A 16,854-nucleotide genomic window follows, 5' to 3' on the forward strand; every position below is an offset into this window, starting at 1 on the left:
TTTTTTTTTATTTATGTTCTTTAGATTCTATCACAGTTTTCCCCTCCTGAATCCATTTCATTCCAATTTGTGGCTCCTTGCTGATGATGTTAATGGCATGACATCATCTTGCCAAATTAGTCCACTAATTGTTTTTTAGAAGGTAAGCAAAACTGCATAGCTAGGATAAAAGTTGGATATAGAAGATTTGAACTTTGAAAAGTTTGGTTGATAGAATCAAAATCCATGCAAAGATTGGTTAACATTTAAGCAACTTCGATAGCACTAGTTGAAACAGTAATGATTAATACTATAAAAATAGTACAATAAAATATGTTGCTTACCCTTCCACACAGTGAGCTGCTGTTACTATCCAGTATGGACTGATAATAGAGCCTCCACATAGATGGGACCCAAGAACTTGCAGACTGACCTGCCATGGCCAGTCCCCACGTGTGGCAACTGACCCACCAACAATTCGACTGGTGGCAGGCATTGCAGACGCACCACAATCTGCACTCAAAACAAGAACAAGCCTTATTAATGTTACCAAGCATGGCCATTGAATTAACAGGTCTTGTATGATGAAAGTCATGTCACCATCATCCTGAGAAGTATGTAAAATCCGAATATTCCACAGGATTACCAAAAAGCATAAAAAGTGTGGCAATTAAAATTAGAATCATGCACCTTCAGTTGGACTAAAATTGGGACATTGATCATTGAAGGAGCTGGGGAGTAACAGTCACTCTCTTCCCGTATAAACTCCCTTAGTTTCTCTAAAAAAAACATTTTAGTTTAGTTGCTTTTCAATGAGAAATTGGTCTGTGTAATGTTTTTATTACTGATATGATGCTTTGTCATGTATAAATATGTTGTGGTTATATATAAGGGTTGTATATTTATTGGGTGGTTACCTTGCCTGCGCCACTTACATATTTTTGAAGATGGTGTGCCAGTCTGATAAATAAAGTAATCTTTTGGTTAAAATAAATTTTATGTCAGAAGAATGTTAATTGTGATTTTAGAGGTCATAAGTCAGTTAATTGTTGCCTTTAGGCTTCTCCTTCAGCATCTTCAATCGTTACCAGGTATTCGAGTGCATGCTTTTTTTCCTGTACCATTTTTAGGGTGGAGCCTTTGAGTGCATGCGCTAGTGCATGCGCCTCGCTTGCGAGCCTCTGTTGTGTACAGTAAAGAGCTTGGAACCCTCCCATTGCTTACCATTTGTTGGCTTGCGTGGCACTCTTTTTTTTTTTTTTTTTACAGCCTCAGAATTCATCACTACAGGCCAAGCATCATTTCCATTCCTCTGTGTGGAGTAGGGACTAAGCACTGATTGATTCAACTTAATCATTGCCCGTTTGCTGCCCCAGATGTGATTGAGGTACTGTTTTGTTCTTTTTAACTTCTAGTGCTCTCCAAACAGGCGGCATCTGACTGGCCAAAACATTCCCAGCAAGACAAACAAAATTGCAGCTTTAGTTTTTTTGATAGCTAACTTTCTCTTTGCCAAGTCGTTTTTTTCTCACTTTGCACTCATGTTTTCTTTTGTTTTTGCTTGTGGGTGCTGTTCTCAAAAGAAGATGATTATCTTGTACTAAATATTGCAAAGTGACATTGCTTCTTTATTATGTGTAGTTTCAGAAATGATGCTTTAACACATAACTGTGTAGTACATGGCAATACACCCCACTCCAGCCCACCTCACTTCTTTCCTCCTCAATCCACCCCACCTCACCCCACACCAATCCACCCCACTCCAATCCAATCCAATCCAACCCACTCCATTCCTACCAACTCACCCCAATCTAATCTGTCCCACTGCAGTTGCCCCACTCCAATCCAAAACAATCTCCCCCCTACGATCTAAAACAATATGCCCCACTCCCATCTACCCCACTACAATCTGCCCCTCTCCAATCAAAAACAATGTGCTACACTCCAATCCAAAAAAAGCTGCCCACTGCAGTCTGACTCACTCCAATCTGCCCCACTTTAATCCAAAACAATCTTCCCTACTCACATCCGGACCACTCCAATCCAAAAACATCTGTACCACTAGAATCTGCCACACAGCTATCTGCTCCATTCTAAACCAACTCAATCAATCGCATTCCAATTCAGCCCCACTCGAATCTGCCTATTCCAGTCCACCTCACCCCACCCCAATCTAATTCATCCCAATTCACTCCACTCATATCCACCCCACTCCCACTCAATCCACACCACATCAACTCAATCCACCCCACTCCAATCCAATCCATCCCAATACAATCTGCCCCAAAACAATCTAACCCACTCAATCCAGAACAATCTGCCCCAATCCCATCTATTTTAATTTGCCCCACTTCACTCTGCCTCACTTTCATCCAAAACAACCTGTCCCACTCCATCATGCCACCCTCCACTCCCAATCAACCCACTCTAGTCCAAAACGATCTGCCCTACTCCAAATCGCCCCATTCCAATCCAACTCACCCCAAATCAATCCACTCCACTCTATCCCAATTAACCCCACTCCAATTCCCCACAATCCTCCCAACTACAATTTAGTCCACTCCACATCAATCCACTCCACCCAGTCCAGCTCATTACAAACTACCCCACTCCAATCCAATACACCTCACCCAAATCCAATACACCCCACACCACCCCAATACACTCCAGTCCGATCCACCCCACTCCAGTCTGATCCACCCCACTCCAGTCTGATCCACCCCACTCCATTCAAACCCACTGTACTCCAATCCAACCCAACCCATTCCACCCTCTCCAAACCACTGCTCTCCAATCAAGTGTGCTGCTACCCAATTCACCTCACTCCAATCCAATTCACCCACACCATCCCTCTCCAAACCAGTCCACTTTAATCCACCCCAATCCAGTCCACATTAATCCACCCTACTTCAGTCCAATCCACCCCTCTCCAAACCACCTTACTCTCCCCTCTCTCCAATCCAGCGAGACTCGATTCTGGCTCTCCAGCTTCAAAGTCAGCAGCTCTGGTCTTTACACCAACTCCTCTCCCCAAATCACCTCACTTCAATCCACCCCTCTTCAGTGTAATTCAATCCAACCCACACCAATCACATCTACCACAATCCACTCCAATCCACCCCACAACACTCCAATCCACCCCAATCCAATCCACTCTACACCAGTCCAATACACCCACCCCTATCCAATCGACCACACTCAATCCATTCCACCCCAACCTTATCCACCCCACCCCAGTCTAATCCACTTAATCCACACCACTCAATCCACCCCACTCAATCTGATCCACCTCACTCCAGTCCTCCCCACTCCAGTCCACCCCATCCCAATCCAACTCACCTACAATGCAATCCACCCCACTCCCATCCAACCATCCCACCTCAGTCCAACCCAATCCACACCTCCAGTCCACCGCACCCCATTTCAATCTACTCCAATCCACCCCACTCTACTCCAATCCATTCCACTCTACTCGAATCCATGCCACTCTACCCCAGTACAATCCACCCTCCCCATACCAGTTCAGTCCAGCACACTCCAATCCACTCAGCCTACCCCACTCCAACCCAACCCACCCCACTCCAATCAAACCCACGCCAATCCAATCAAATCCAATCAACCCCACTACAATCCACCCTACCCCATCCCACTCCTATCCAATTCATCCACCCCACTGCAATCCACTCCACGTCAATGCAATCCACCCCATTCCATTTCACCCCACTCCAATCCACACCAATGCACCCCATCCCAATCCAATCCATCCGACAGCAGCCCACAACACCCCAATTAAATCAACCCCCATTTCAGTCCACCCATTCTAATCCAATTCATCCAACCCACCCCACTTCCAATCCAATCCTCCCCATGCCAATCCAATCCACTCAATTAATCCACCCCACTCCAGTCCAATCCACCCCACTCCAATTCAGTGAAACCAATCCAATCCACCCCACCCCAATCCACCCCATTCGAATCCAGTGAATCTAATCCACCCCATTCCACTCTAATCCACTCCAGTTTAATTCATCCTACTGCACCCCATTCCAATCCAATCCACCCCACTCCACCCCATTCCAATCCACCCCAGTAAAAATGTTTCCACCCCACTCCAGTCTAATCAACTCTATTCGAATCCACCCTAATCCAAACCACCGTAAACCATTTCAATTCCCCCACTTTGTTCCAATCCACCCCACTCTACTTAATCCACCCCACTCTATCCAAAATCCAATCCACCTCACTCTACTCCAGTCCACTCCAACCTACTCCACCCTTCTCCGCCACACTCCACTCTACAACACTGTCTGCCACTGAGCTTCACTCCCCTCTACACAACTCTATGACACTGTACTCCCCCACTCCACTCTGACACTCCACACCACTAACTTTTAGCCATGCTATACAGCTATCACACTGATGTACAACATGGAAAAACATATTGCCACAGCCAATAGTACTAGTATAGGCTGACCTATTGGCTTTACCAATGCTTGTTAACGCTTGCTGTGTCTTATTTTGAGGAATTACACGTTTTCTTCTAGCTTTAGTGCCAAGTGCGGAACCAGAGGTTGGACCAGACTCTGATGGGGACCAGAGTGCCTGCATCTGAATCACTTGTTTATCAGTATAGAACGTTATTCATATGGCCTATGCCACAATAACAATTCAAGCCAGAAAGGCGCAGACACTATTTTTTTCAATATATATAATTCTCAACCAAACTAGATAAAGAGAAAAAGACAGAAGTAAAGCTGGTGAAATAAACTGAACACAAAAGAGGACAAGGACCAAATCCCAGGTTCATCAAGGGGAAGCGAATACAGCAGTGGTGGCTCACTAAGCGCAGAAAGGGAGGGTCGCTGCCCGGGGATGGGGAGGAGGAAATAAAAAATAAATTAATTTAAAAAAGAAACTAAACTTAACTGTGCTGCTGCGTGCCGCTCCGCTCCTGTGCTTCGACGCTCCCTGCAAACAGGCACCGGCTCCCAGCCTGCCCTGCGCCAATCCTGACACTGTTCAGAACAGCATCTGGATTGTCTGGGAGCGCCCACCAGGGTGCTCCCAGGCAGACTGGGAGCCTGTCTCCAGCCCCGCAACTATGTTGCTGGGCTGCCGACAGCCCAGTGCGTATGTATGTTTGGCCGGCCCAAGACGGACGGGCAAACATACATGCGTAGTGAGAGGGAGTGCCTCACTACTCGTCACCCATGTGGCCCTGCCCCTTTTACTGAAAAACGATAATAAACATTGTTTATTATCGTTTTTCAGTAAAAGGTTTGGGGCTACCACTGCTGGCGGGGGCGACGTTCCTGCACCCAAATGGGGAAGCCACCCCTGGAAAACAGGGTGAGGGGACTCGGAAAAAACAACTGCACTGCAAAGAAAGGTAGGAAGTGAACCAGGAAAGATTAAATACACAAAATCAGACGAGAACAGCTGCAAACTGCAGTTGAAAACCAAACCAAGAAGAATGACCAAAAGTGTGAAGAGTTGTATTTCTGTTTTTCTGTATGATGATTTGTTACTGAGTCAAAAGCAGTTTTGCTGGAACTAGAAGACCGAATGTAGGAAGTTGGCTCTGTATGCACTATTTCAAAGTAAGGAATAGTATGCACAGAGTCCAAGGAATCCCCTTAGAGGTAAGATAGTGGCAAAAAGAGATAATACTAATGCTCTATTTTGTGGTAGTGTGGTCGAGCAGTAGGCTTATCAAAGGAGTAGTGTTAAGCATTTGTTGTACATACACACAGGCAATAAATGAGGAACACACACTCAGAGACAATTCCAGGCCAATAGGTTTTTGTATAGAAAAATATATTTTCTTAGTTTATTTTAAGAACCACAGGTTCAAATTCTACATGTAATACTTTGCATGAAAGTTATTGCAGGTAAGTACTTTAGGAACTTTGAATAATCACAATAGCATATATACTTTTCAAATAAAACACATATAGCTATTTTAAAACTAGACACAGTGCAATTTTCACAGTTCCTAGGGGAGGTAAGTAATTGTTAGTTCTTGCAGGTAAGTAAACCACCTACGGGATTCAAATTGGGGTCCAAGGTAGCACACCGTTGGGGGTTCAGAGCAACCCCAAAGTTACCACACCAGCAGCTCAGGGCCGGTCAGGTGCAGAGTTCAAAGAGGTGCCCAAAACGCATAGGCTTCAATGGAGAAGGGGGTGCCCCGGTTCCAGTCTGCCAGCAGGTAAGTACCCGCGTCTTCGGAGGGCAGACCAGGGGGGTTTTGTAGGGCACCGGGGGGGACACAAGTCCACACAGAAAGTACACCCTCAGCAACGTGGGGGCGGCCGGGTGCAGTGTGCAAACAAGCGTCTGGTTTGTAATAGGAATCAATGGGAGACCAAGGGGTCTCTTCAGTGATGCAGGCAGGCAAGGGGAGGGCTCCTCGGGGTAGCCACCACCTGGGCAAGGGAGAGGGCCTCCTGGGGGTCACTCCTGCACTGAAGTTACGATCCTTCAGGTCCTGGGGGCTGCGGGTGCAGGGTCTTTTCCAGGCGTCGGGATCTGGGAGTCAGGCAGCCGCGGTCAGGGGGAGCCTCGGGATTCCCTCTGCAGGCGTCGCTGTGGGGGCTCAGGGGGGACAACTTTGGTTACTCACAGTCTCGGACTCGCCAGGGAGTCCTCCCTGAAGTGTTGTTTCTCCACCAGTCGAGTCGGGGTCGCCGGGTGCAGAATTGCAAGTCTCACGCTTCTGGCGGGAAATGCTGTTGTCTTTAAGTTGCTTCTTTGGGAACAAAGTTGCAGTCTTGGGTGAACAGGGCCGCTGTTCTCTGGAGTTTCTTGGTCCTTTTAGAGCAGGGCAGTCCTCCGAGGAGTCAGAGGTCGCTGGTCCTGGGGAAAGCGTCGCTGGAGCAGTTTTCTTCCGAAGGGGGGAGACAGGCCGGTAGAGCTGGGGCCAAGGCAGTTGGTGTCTCCGTCTTCTCTGCAGGGTTTTTCAGCTCAGCAGTCCTCTTCTTCTTAGGTTGCAGGAATCTGAGTTCCTAGGTTCAGGGGAGCCCTTAAATACTAAATTTAAGGGCGTGTTTAGGTCTGGGGGGTTAGTAGCCAATGGCTACTAGCCCTGTGGTTGGGTACACACTCTTTGTGCCTCCTCCCAAGGGGAGGGGGTCACATTCCTATCCCTATTGGGGGAATCCTCCATCTGCAAGATGGAGGATTTCTAAAAGTTAGAGTCACCTCAGCTCAGGACACCTTAGGGGCTGTCCTGACTGGCCAGTGACTCCTCCTTGTTATTCTCATTATTTCCTCCGGCCTTGCCGCCAAAAGTGGGGCCGTGGCCGGAGGGGGCGGGCAACTCCACTAGCTGGAGTGCCCTGTGGTGCAGTAACAAAGGGGGTGAGCCTTTGAGGCTCACCGCCAGGTGTTACAGCTCCTGCAAGGGGGAGGTGATAAGCATCTCCACAGAGTGCAGGCTTTGTTACTAGCCACAGAGTGACAAAGGCACTCTCCCCATGTGGCCAGCAACATGTCTCGAGTGTGGCAGGCTGCTAAAACCAGTCAGCCTACACAGGTAGTTGGTTAAGGTTTCAGGGGGCACCTCTAAGGTGCCCTCTGGGGTGTGTGTTACAATAAAATGTACACTGGCATCAGTGTGCATTTATTGTGCTGAGAAGTTTGATACCAAACTTCCCAGTTTTCAGTGTAACCATTATGGTGCTGTGGAGTTCGTGTTTGACAGACTCCCAGACCATATACTCTTAAGTGCTACCCTGCACTTACAATGTCTAAGGTTTGGCTTAGACACTGTAGGGGCACAGTGCTCATGCACTGGTGCCCTCACCTATGGTATAGTGCACCCTGCCTTAGGGCTGTAAGGCCTGCTAGAGGGGTGACTTATCTATACTGCATAGGCAGTGTGAGGCTGGCATGGCACCCTGAGGGGAGTGCCATGTCGACTTACTCGTTTTGTCCTCACCAGCACACACAAGCTGGCAAGCAGTGTGTCTGTGCTGAGTGAGGGGTCCCCAGGGTGGCATAAGATATGCTGCAGCCCTTAGAGACCTTCCCTGGCAACAGGGCCCTTGGTACCAGGGGTACCAGTTACAAGGGACTTACCTTGATGCCAGGGTGTGCCAATTGTGAAAACAAAAGTACAGGTTAGGGAAAGAACACTGGTGCTGGGGCCTGGTTAGCAGGCCTCAGCACACTTTCAAATCAAAACATAGCATCAGCAAAGGCAATAAGTCAGGGGGTAACCATGCCAAGGAGGCATTTCCTTACACAACCCCCCGCCCCAAACGAAAGAGGATGAGACTAACCTTTCCCAAGAGAGTCTTCATTTTCTAAGTGGAAGAACCTGGAAAGGCCATCTGCATTGGCATGGGCAGTCCCAGGTCTGTGTTCCACTATAAAGTCCATTCCCTGTAGGGAGATGGACCACCTTAACAGTTTTGGATTTTCACCTTTCATTTGCATCAGCCATCTGAGAGGTCTGTGGTCAGTTTGAACTACAAAGTGAGTGCCAAAGAGGTATGGTCTCAGCTTCTTCAGGGACCAAACCACAGCAAAGGCCCCCCTCTCAATGGCACTCCAACGCTGCTCCCTGGGGAGTAACCTCCTGCTAATGAAAGCAACAGGCTGGTCAAGGCCATCATCATTTGTTTGGGACAAAACTGCCCCTATCCCATGTTCAGAGGCATCTGTCTGCACAATGAACTGCTTGGAGTAATCTGGAGCTTTTTAGAACTGGTGCTGTGCACATTGCTTGTTTCAGGGTGTCAAGGGCCTGTTGGCATTCAACAGTCCAGTTTACCTTCTTGGGCATTTTCTTGGAGGTGAGTTCTGTGAGGGCTGTCACTATGGATCCATATCCCTTCACAAACCTCCTGTAATACCCAGTCAAGCCAAGGAATGCCCTGACTTGAGTCTGGGTTTTTGGAGCTGCCCAGTCCAGAATAGTCTGGATCTTAGGCTGTAGTGGCTGAACTTGGCCTCTACCTACAAGGTGTCCCAAGTAAACCACAGTTCCCTGCCCTATCTGCCATTTGGATGCTAGAGAGGCCTGCTGATTGCAGAGCCTTCAAAACCTTCTTCAGCTGGACTAGGTGATCCTGCCAGCTGGAGCTAAAGACAGCAATATCATCAAGATAAGCTGCACTAAAGGACTCCAAACCAGCAAGGACTTGATTCACCAACCTTTGGAAGGTGGCAGGGGCATTCTTTAAACCAAAGGACATAACAGTAAACTGATAATGCCCATCAGGTGTGGAGAATGCTGTCTTTTCTTTTGCTCCAGGTGCCATTTTGATTTGCCAGTACCCTGCTGTTAAGTCAAAGGTACTTAAGAGTTTGGCAGCACCTAATTTATCAATCAGTTCATCAGCCCTTGGAATGGGATGGGCATCTGTCTTGGTGACAGAATTAAGTCCTCTGTAGTCCACACAAAACCTCATTTCTCTCTTTCCATCTTTGGTGTGAGGTTTGGGGACTAAGACCACTGGGCTAGCCCAGGGGCTATCAGAGTGCTCAATTACTCCCAATTCCAGCATCTTGTGGACTTCCACCTTGATGCTTTCCTTAACTTGGTCAGACTGTCTGAACATTTTGTTTTTGACAGGCATGCGGTCTCCTGTGTCCACATCATGGGTACACAGGTGTGTCTGACCAGGGGTTAGGGAAAAGAGCTCAGCAAACTGTTGCAGGACCTTCCTGCAGTCAGATTGCTGTTGGCCAGAGAGGGTGTCTGAATAGATCACTCCATCTACTGAACCATCTTTAGGGTTTGATGAGAGGAGATCAGGGAGAGGTTCACTCTCAGCTTCCTGGTCCTCATCTGTTACCATCAACAGATTCACATCAGCCCTATCATGGAAGAGTTTTAGGCGGTTCACATGGATCACCCTCTTGGGGCTCCTGCTAGTGCCTAGGTCCACCAGGTAGATGACCTGACTCTTCTTTTCTAGCACTGGGTAAGGGCCACTCCATTTGTCCTGAAGTGCCCTGGGAGCCACAGGCTCCAAAACCCAGACTTTCTGCCCTGGTTGAAATTCAACCATTGCAGCCTCTGGAGCTGTTGGCTGGCCTCAAGGTTTTTACTTGCCTTTTCCATGTACTCTGCCATCCTTGAACGTAGGCCAAGTACATAGTCCACTATGTCTTGTTTAGGCTCATGAAGAGGTCTCTCCCAGCCTTCTTTCACAAGAGCTAGTGGTCCCCTTACAGGGTAGCCAAACAGAAGTTCAAAGGGTGAGAACCCTACTCCCTTCTGAGGCACCTCTCTGTAAGCGAAAAGCAGACATGGCAAGAGAACATCCCATCTCCTTTTGAGTTTTTCAGGGAGCCCCATGATCATGCCTTTTAATGTCTTGTTGAATCTCGCAACGAGGCCATTAGTTTGTGGATGATAGGGTGTAGTGAATTTATAAGTCACTCCACACTCATTCCACATGTGTTTCAGGTATGCTGACATGAAGTTGGTACCTCTGTCAGACACCACCTCCTTAGGGAAGCCCACTCTGGTAAAGATACCAATGAGGGCCTTGGCTACTGCAGGGGCAGTAGTCGACCTAAGGGGAATAGCTTCAGGGTACCTAGTAGCATGATCCACTACTACTAGTATGTACATATTCTCTGAGGCTGTGGGAGGTTCAAGTGGACCCACTATGTCCACACCCACTCTTTCAAAAGGGGACCCCCACCACTGGAAGAGTAATGAGGGGGGCCTTTGGATGTCCACCTGTCTTACCACTGGCTTGACAGGTGGTACAGGAGACACAAAACTCCTTAACTTTCTGGGACATGTTGGGCCAGTAGAAGTGGTTGACTAGTCTCTCCCACGTCTTGGTTTGTCCCAAATGCCCAGCAAGGGGAATATCATGGGCTAAGGTCAGGATGAATTCTCTGAACTCCTGAGGCACTACCACTCTCCTAGTGGCACCAGGTTTGGGATCTCTTGCCTCAGTGTACATGAGTCCATCCTCCCAATAGACCCTATGTGTTACAGTTTTCTTGCCATTGGACTCTTCAGCAGCTTGCTGCCTAAGGCCTTCAAGAGAGGGACAGGTTTCTAGCCCCTTACAAAACTGCTCCCTTGAGGGTCCCCCTGGGCCTAAGAGCTCAACCTGATAAGGTTCTAACTCCATAGGCTCAGTTCCCTCAGAGGCCAGAACTTCTTCCTGGGAAGAGAGGTTCTCTTTTTGTTGTTGTGTTGCAGCTGGTTTCCCAGTTGTCTTTCCTTTCCTCTTGGTAGGCTGGGCCCTTTTTCCAGGCTCCAATTCTACTTTTTCACCCTGAGCCTTGCACTGTGCCCTTGTCTTGACACACACCAGTTCAGGGATACCAAGCATGGCTGCATGGGTTTTCAGTTCTACCTCAGCCCATGCTGAGGACTCCAGGTCATTTCCAAGCACACAGTCTACTGGGATATTTGAGGAGACCACCACCTGTTTCAGGCCATTGACCCGTCCCCACTCTAAAGTTACCATAGCCATGGGATGTACTTTAGTTTGATTGTCAGCATTGGTGACTGGATAAGTATGTCCAGCCAGGCATTGACCAGGGGAAACCAGTTTCTCTGTCACCATGGTGACACTGGCACCTGTATCCCTAAGGCCTTCTACACTTGTCCCATTAATTAAGAGCTGCTGCCTGTATTTTTGCATATTAGGGGGCCAGGCAGCCAGTGTGGCTAAATCCACCCCACCCTCAGAGACTAATGTAGCTTCAGTGTGACACCTGATTTGCTCTGGGCACACTGTTGATCCCACTTGGAGACTAGCCATTCCAGTGTTAGATGGAGTGGAGTTAGAAGTGGTACTTTTATTGGGACAGGCCTTGTCTCCAGTTTGGTGTCCAGGCTGATTACAGCTACGACACCAGGCCTTTTTGGGATCAAAGTTTTTACCCTTGTACCCAAAATTGTTTTGTGAATAGGCTCTGGGCCCACCCTCCTGTGCAGGTTTTTGGGGGCCTGTAGAAGACTCTTTACTATTTTTGTTTTTGGATGTCTCAACACCCTTCCCCTGGGGAGGCTTTGTGACCCCTTTCTTTTGGTCACCCCCTGTGGAAGTCTTGGTCACCCTAGTCTTGACCCAATGGTCCGCCTTCTTTCCCAATTCTTGGGGAGAAATTGGTCCTAGGTCTACCAGATGCTGATGCAGTTTATCATTTGAACAATTACTTAACAGGTGTTCTTTCACAAATAAATTGTACAGCCCATCATAATTATTAACACCACTGCCTTGAATCCAACCATCCAGTGTTTTCACTGAGTAGTCCACAAAGTCAACCCAGGTCTGGCTCGAGGTTTTTTGAGCCCCCCTGAATCTAATTCTATACTCCTCAGTGGAGAATCCAAAGCCCTCAATCAGGGTTCCCTTCATGAGGTCATAAGATTCTGCATCTTTTCCAGAGAGTGTGAGGAGTCTATCCCTACACTTTCCAGTGAACATTTCCCAAAGGAGAGCACCCCAGTGAGATTTGCTTACTTTTCTGGTTACACAAGCCCTCTCAAAAGCTGTGAACCATTTGGTGATGTCATCACCATCTTCATATTTAGTTACAATCCCTTTAGGGATTTTCAACATGTCAGGAGAATCTCTGACCCTGTTTATGTTGCTGCCACCATTGATGGGACCTAGGCCCATCTCTTGTCTTTCCCTTTCTATGGGTAGGATCTGTCTTTCCAAAGCCAATCTTTTGGCCATCCTGGCTAGCAGGAGGTCCTCTTCACTGAGGCTATCCCCAGTGATTTCAGAGGTGCTGGCCCCTCCTGTGAGGGAAGCAGCATCTCTGACTATTATGTTTGGAGTCAGGGGTTGAGAGTCCCTGATCTCCCTACTTAGGACCTGAAGGTGGGAATTCTCCTCCAAGTCACTATCTTCTCCCTCTGTGAGGTCATCCTCAGAGGGGTTGGCTTTTTCAAACTCTGCCAAGAGCTCCCGGAGCTGTTGTTTGGAGGGTCTTAAGCCAACTGGGATTTTCTTTATTTTGCAGAGAGACCTTAGCTCCCTCATCTTAAGATGGAGGTAAGGTGTGAGGTCGAGTTCCACCACATTCTCTTCTGCACCAGGCAATATGTTTCTAAAAGTTGGAATACTTTTTAAGAATCTGAAACTAGTTCTAGAATCTAATTCAAATTTTCACAAAACTTTTAAACTCTAAAAGAAATGCTAACAGGGACTAACACAAGGCCCTAGCAGGACTTTTAAAAATTTAGAAAAATAGTTCAAATTGCAAAAATCAATTTCTAATGACAATTTTTAGAATTTGTCGTGAGATCAGATATTGGCTGAGTAGTCCAGCAAATGCAAAGTCTTGTACCCCACCGCTGATCCACCAATGTAGGAAGTTGGCTCTGTATGCACTATTTCAAAGTAAGGAATAGTATGCACAGAGTCCAAGGGTTCCCCTTAGAGGTAAGATAATGGCAAAAAGAGATAATACTAATGCTCTATTTTGTGGTAGTGTGGTCGAGCAGTAGGCTTATCAAAGGAGTAGTGTTAAGCATTTGTTGTACATACACACAGGCAATAAATGAGGAACACACACTCAGAGACAATTCCAGGCCAATAGGTTTTTGTATAGAAAAATATATTTTCTTAGTTTATTTTAAGAACCACAGGTTCAAATTCTACATGTAATACTTTGCATGAAAGTTATTGCAGGTAAGTACTTTAGGAACTTTGAATAATCACAATAGCATATATACTTTTCAAATAAAACACATATAGCTATTTTAAAACTAGACAGTGCAATTTTCACAGTTCCTAGGGGAGGTAAGCAATTGTTAGTTCTTGCAGGTAAGTAAACCACCTACGGGGTTCAAATTGGGGTCCAAGGTAGCCCGCCACTAGGGGTTCAGAGCAACCCCAAAGTTACCACACCAGCAGCTCAGGGCCGGTCAGGTGCAGAGTTCAAAGTGGTGCCCAAAACGCATAGGCTTCAATGGAGAAGGGGGTGCCCCGGTTACCGTCTGCCAGCAGGTAAGTACCCGCGTCTTCGGAGGGCAGACCAGGGGGGTTTTGTAGGGCACCGGGGGGGACACAAGTCCACACAGAAAGTACACCCTCAGCAGCGCGGGGGCGGCCGGGTGCAGTGTGCAAACAAGCGTCGGGTTTGTAATAGGAATCAATGGGAGACCAAGGGGTCTCTTCAGCGATGCAGGCAGGCAAGGGAGGGGGGCTCCTCGGGGTAGCCACCACCTGGGCAAGGGAGAGGGCCTCCTGGGGGTCACTCCTGCACTGAAGTTCCGATCCTTCAGGTCCTGGGGGCTGCGGGTGCAGGGTCTTTTCCAGGCGTCGGGATCTGGGAGTCAGACAGCCGCGGTCAGGGGGAGCCTCGGGATTCCCTCTGCAGGCGTCGCTGTGGGGGCTCAGGGGGGACAACTTTGGTTACTCACAGTCTCGGAGTCGCCGGGGAGTCCTCCCTGAAGTGTTGTTTCTCCACCAGTCGAGTCGGGGTCGCCGGGTGCAGAGTTGCAAGTCTCACGCTTCTGGCGGTAAATGCTGTTGTCTTTAAGTTGCTTCTTTGGGAACAAAGTTGCAGTCTTGGGTGAACAGGGCCGCTGTTCTCTGGAGTTTCTTGGTCCTTTTAGAGCAGGGCAGTCCTCTGAGGATTCAGAGGTCGCTGGTCCTGGGGAAAGCGTCGCTGGAGCAGTTTTCTTCCGAAGGGGGGGGGGAGACAGGCCGGTAGAGCTGGGGCCAAGGCAGTTGGTGTCTCCGTCTTCTCTGCAGGGTTTTTCAGCTCAGCAGTCCTCTTCTTCTTAGGTTGCAGGAATCTGAGTTCCTAGGTTCAGGGGAGCCCTTAAATACTAAATTTAAGGGCGTGTTTAGGTCTGGGGGGTTAGTAGCCAATGGCTACTAGCCCTGAGGGTGGGTACACCCTCTTTGTGCCTCCTACCAAGGGGAGGGGGTCACATTCCTATCCCTATTGGGGGAATCCTCCATCTGCAAGATGGAGGATTTCTAAAAGTTAGAGTCACCTCAGCTCAGGACACCTTAGGGGCTGTGCTGACTGGCCAGTGACTCCTCCTTGTTATTCTCATTATTTCCTCCGGCCTTGCCGCCAAAAGTGGGGCCGTGGCCGGAGGGGGCGGGCAACTCCACTAGCTGGAGTGCCCTGTGGTGCAGTAACAAAGGGGGTGAGCCTTTGAGGCTCACCGCCAGGTGTTACAGCTCCTGCAAGGGGGAGGTGATAAGCATCTCCACCCAGTGCAGGCTTTGTTACTAGCCACAGAGTGACAAAGGCACTCTCCCCATGTGGCCAGCAACATGTCTCGAGTGTGGCAGGCTGCTAAAACCAGTCAGCCTACACAGGTAGTTGGTTAAGGTTTCAGGGGGCACCTCTAAGGTGCCCTCTGGGGTGTATGTTACAATAAAATGTACACTGGCATCAGTGTGCATTTATTGTGCTGAGAAGTTTGATACCAAACTTCCCAGTTTTCAGTGTAGCCATTATGGTGCTGTGGAGTTCATGTTTGACAGACTCCCAGACCATATACTCTTATGGCTACTCTGCACTTACAATGTCTAAGGTTTGGCTTAGACACTGTAGGGGCACAGTGCTCATGCACTGGTGCCCTCACCTATGGTATAGTGCACCCTGCCTTAGGGCTGTAAGGCCTGCTAGAGGGGTGACTTATCTATACTGCATAGGCAGTGTGAGGCTGGCATGGCACCCTGAGGGGAGTGCCATGTCGACTTACTCGTTTTGTCCTCACCAGCACACACAAGCTGGCAAGCAGTGTGTCTGTGCTGAGTGAGGGGTCTCCAGGGTGGCATAAGATATGCTGCAGCCCTTAGAGACATTCCCTGGCATCAGGGCCCTTGGTACCAGGGGTACCAGTTACAAGGGACTTACCTTGATGCCAGGGTGTGCCAATTGTCAAAACAGAAGTACAGGATAGGGAAAGAACACTGGTGCTGGGGCCTGGTTAGCACGCCTCAGCACACTTTCAAATCAAAACATAGCATCAGCAAAGGCAAAAAGTCAGGGGGCAACCATGCCAAGGAGGCATTTCCTTACACCGAAGATAGGACTCACAGGAGAAAAGACACCTGAGTTAAGAATGAACAAGACAGTTGAGATTCAACAGAACTGGGTGAATGTATGTCAACATTAGCGGGATGGGGTAGATGAAGCGTTGTTTTTTACTCCTTTTTAGATCGCGATAAAGAAGGGGTTAAACCTCAAGTATCTGTGGAACACTTTATAGAGATCATCGCATAGAACCAGGAGCATTTCAGCATGAGGTGCTGTTCACGGACCTCCACGGCGGATTGGGTCACTTGAAATATTATTAGAGACAAGGATGTAAGAGGCAGTAGAGTGTGGACATGTAATGGGGACATTTATACAATACAATACAATCTTACATATATAATTTTGTACACATATGTACATTTTCAGGCACAAGGAGATGGCGTGATACACAAAGGATCACATACCTTTTGGTCAGGTACTGAGGCAAAGATCAGAAAGGAGGTGTTTGGGTTCAAAATCAGCAATCTAGCCCCTAATCTCGTGCTTTCGCTTCCTCCCAATTGGAAGAATCAATTCCTCTTCTAAACAACCAGGGATGGAACAGGCTGGTTGTCTTTATTTTTTTTTCTTTTCATCCTTTATCTCTAGTCTGATGGCATCCTGGCTGCATTTGTGCCTATAACTATTGTTTTTTGTAAATCAAAAGCCAAATCAAAAGGCAGCACAGCACAGTTCAGGGTCAAATGAGCCATCATGTGAGGAAGAGAAATAAACCACAAACAAGTTGTGGGGATCATCATTCTCCCACAGGATAGACACTTCATAAATGGTGGTGGTATTATGGAAAAATCACTGAAACATTTCTCTAAGCATGGAAATAGTAGAGGAAAAAGTGTCAGAAGACAAAACAATAAATGATGTCAAGTA

General features: G+C 48.0%; 1 protein-coding gene across 2 annotated transcripts in view; it reads right to left on the reverse strand.

Annotated features, from left to right (window-relative positions):
* TMPRSS2 (transmembrane serine protease 2) overlaps positions 1-16,854 on the reverse strand; it is a 277,324-nt gene that overhangs the window by 64,851 nt on the left and 195,619 nt on the right. For both annotated transcript variants that reach the window (XM_069202592.1, XM_069202591.1), the window contains one exon: positions 324-492. In XM_069202592.1, the coding sequence (XP_069058693.1) occupies positions 324-492 (169 nt within the window). The remainder of the gene's footprint in view (positions 1-323; positions 493-16,854) is intronic.

Source organism: Pleurodeles waltl, chromosome 8 (genome assembly GCF_031143425.1).
Source record: "Pleurodeles waltl isolate 20211129_DDA chromosome 8, aPleWal1.hap1.20221129, whole genome shotgun sequence".
NCBI classification, from domain to species: domain Eukaryota; kingdom Metazoa; phylum Chordata; class Amphibia; order Caudata; family Salamandridae; genus Pleurodeles; species Pleurodeles waltl.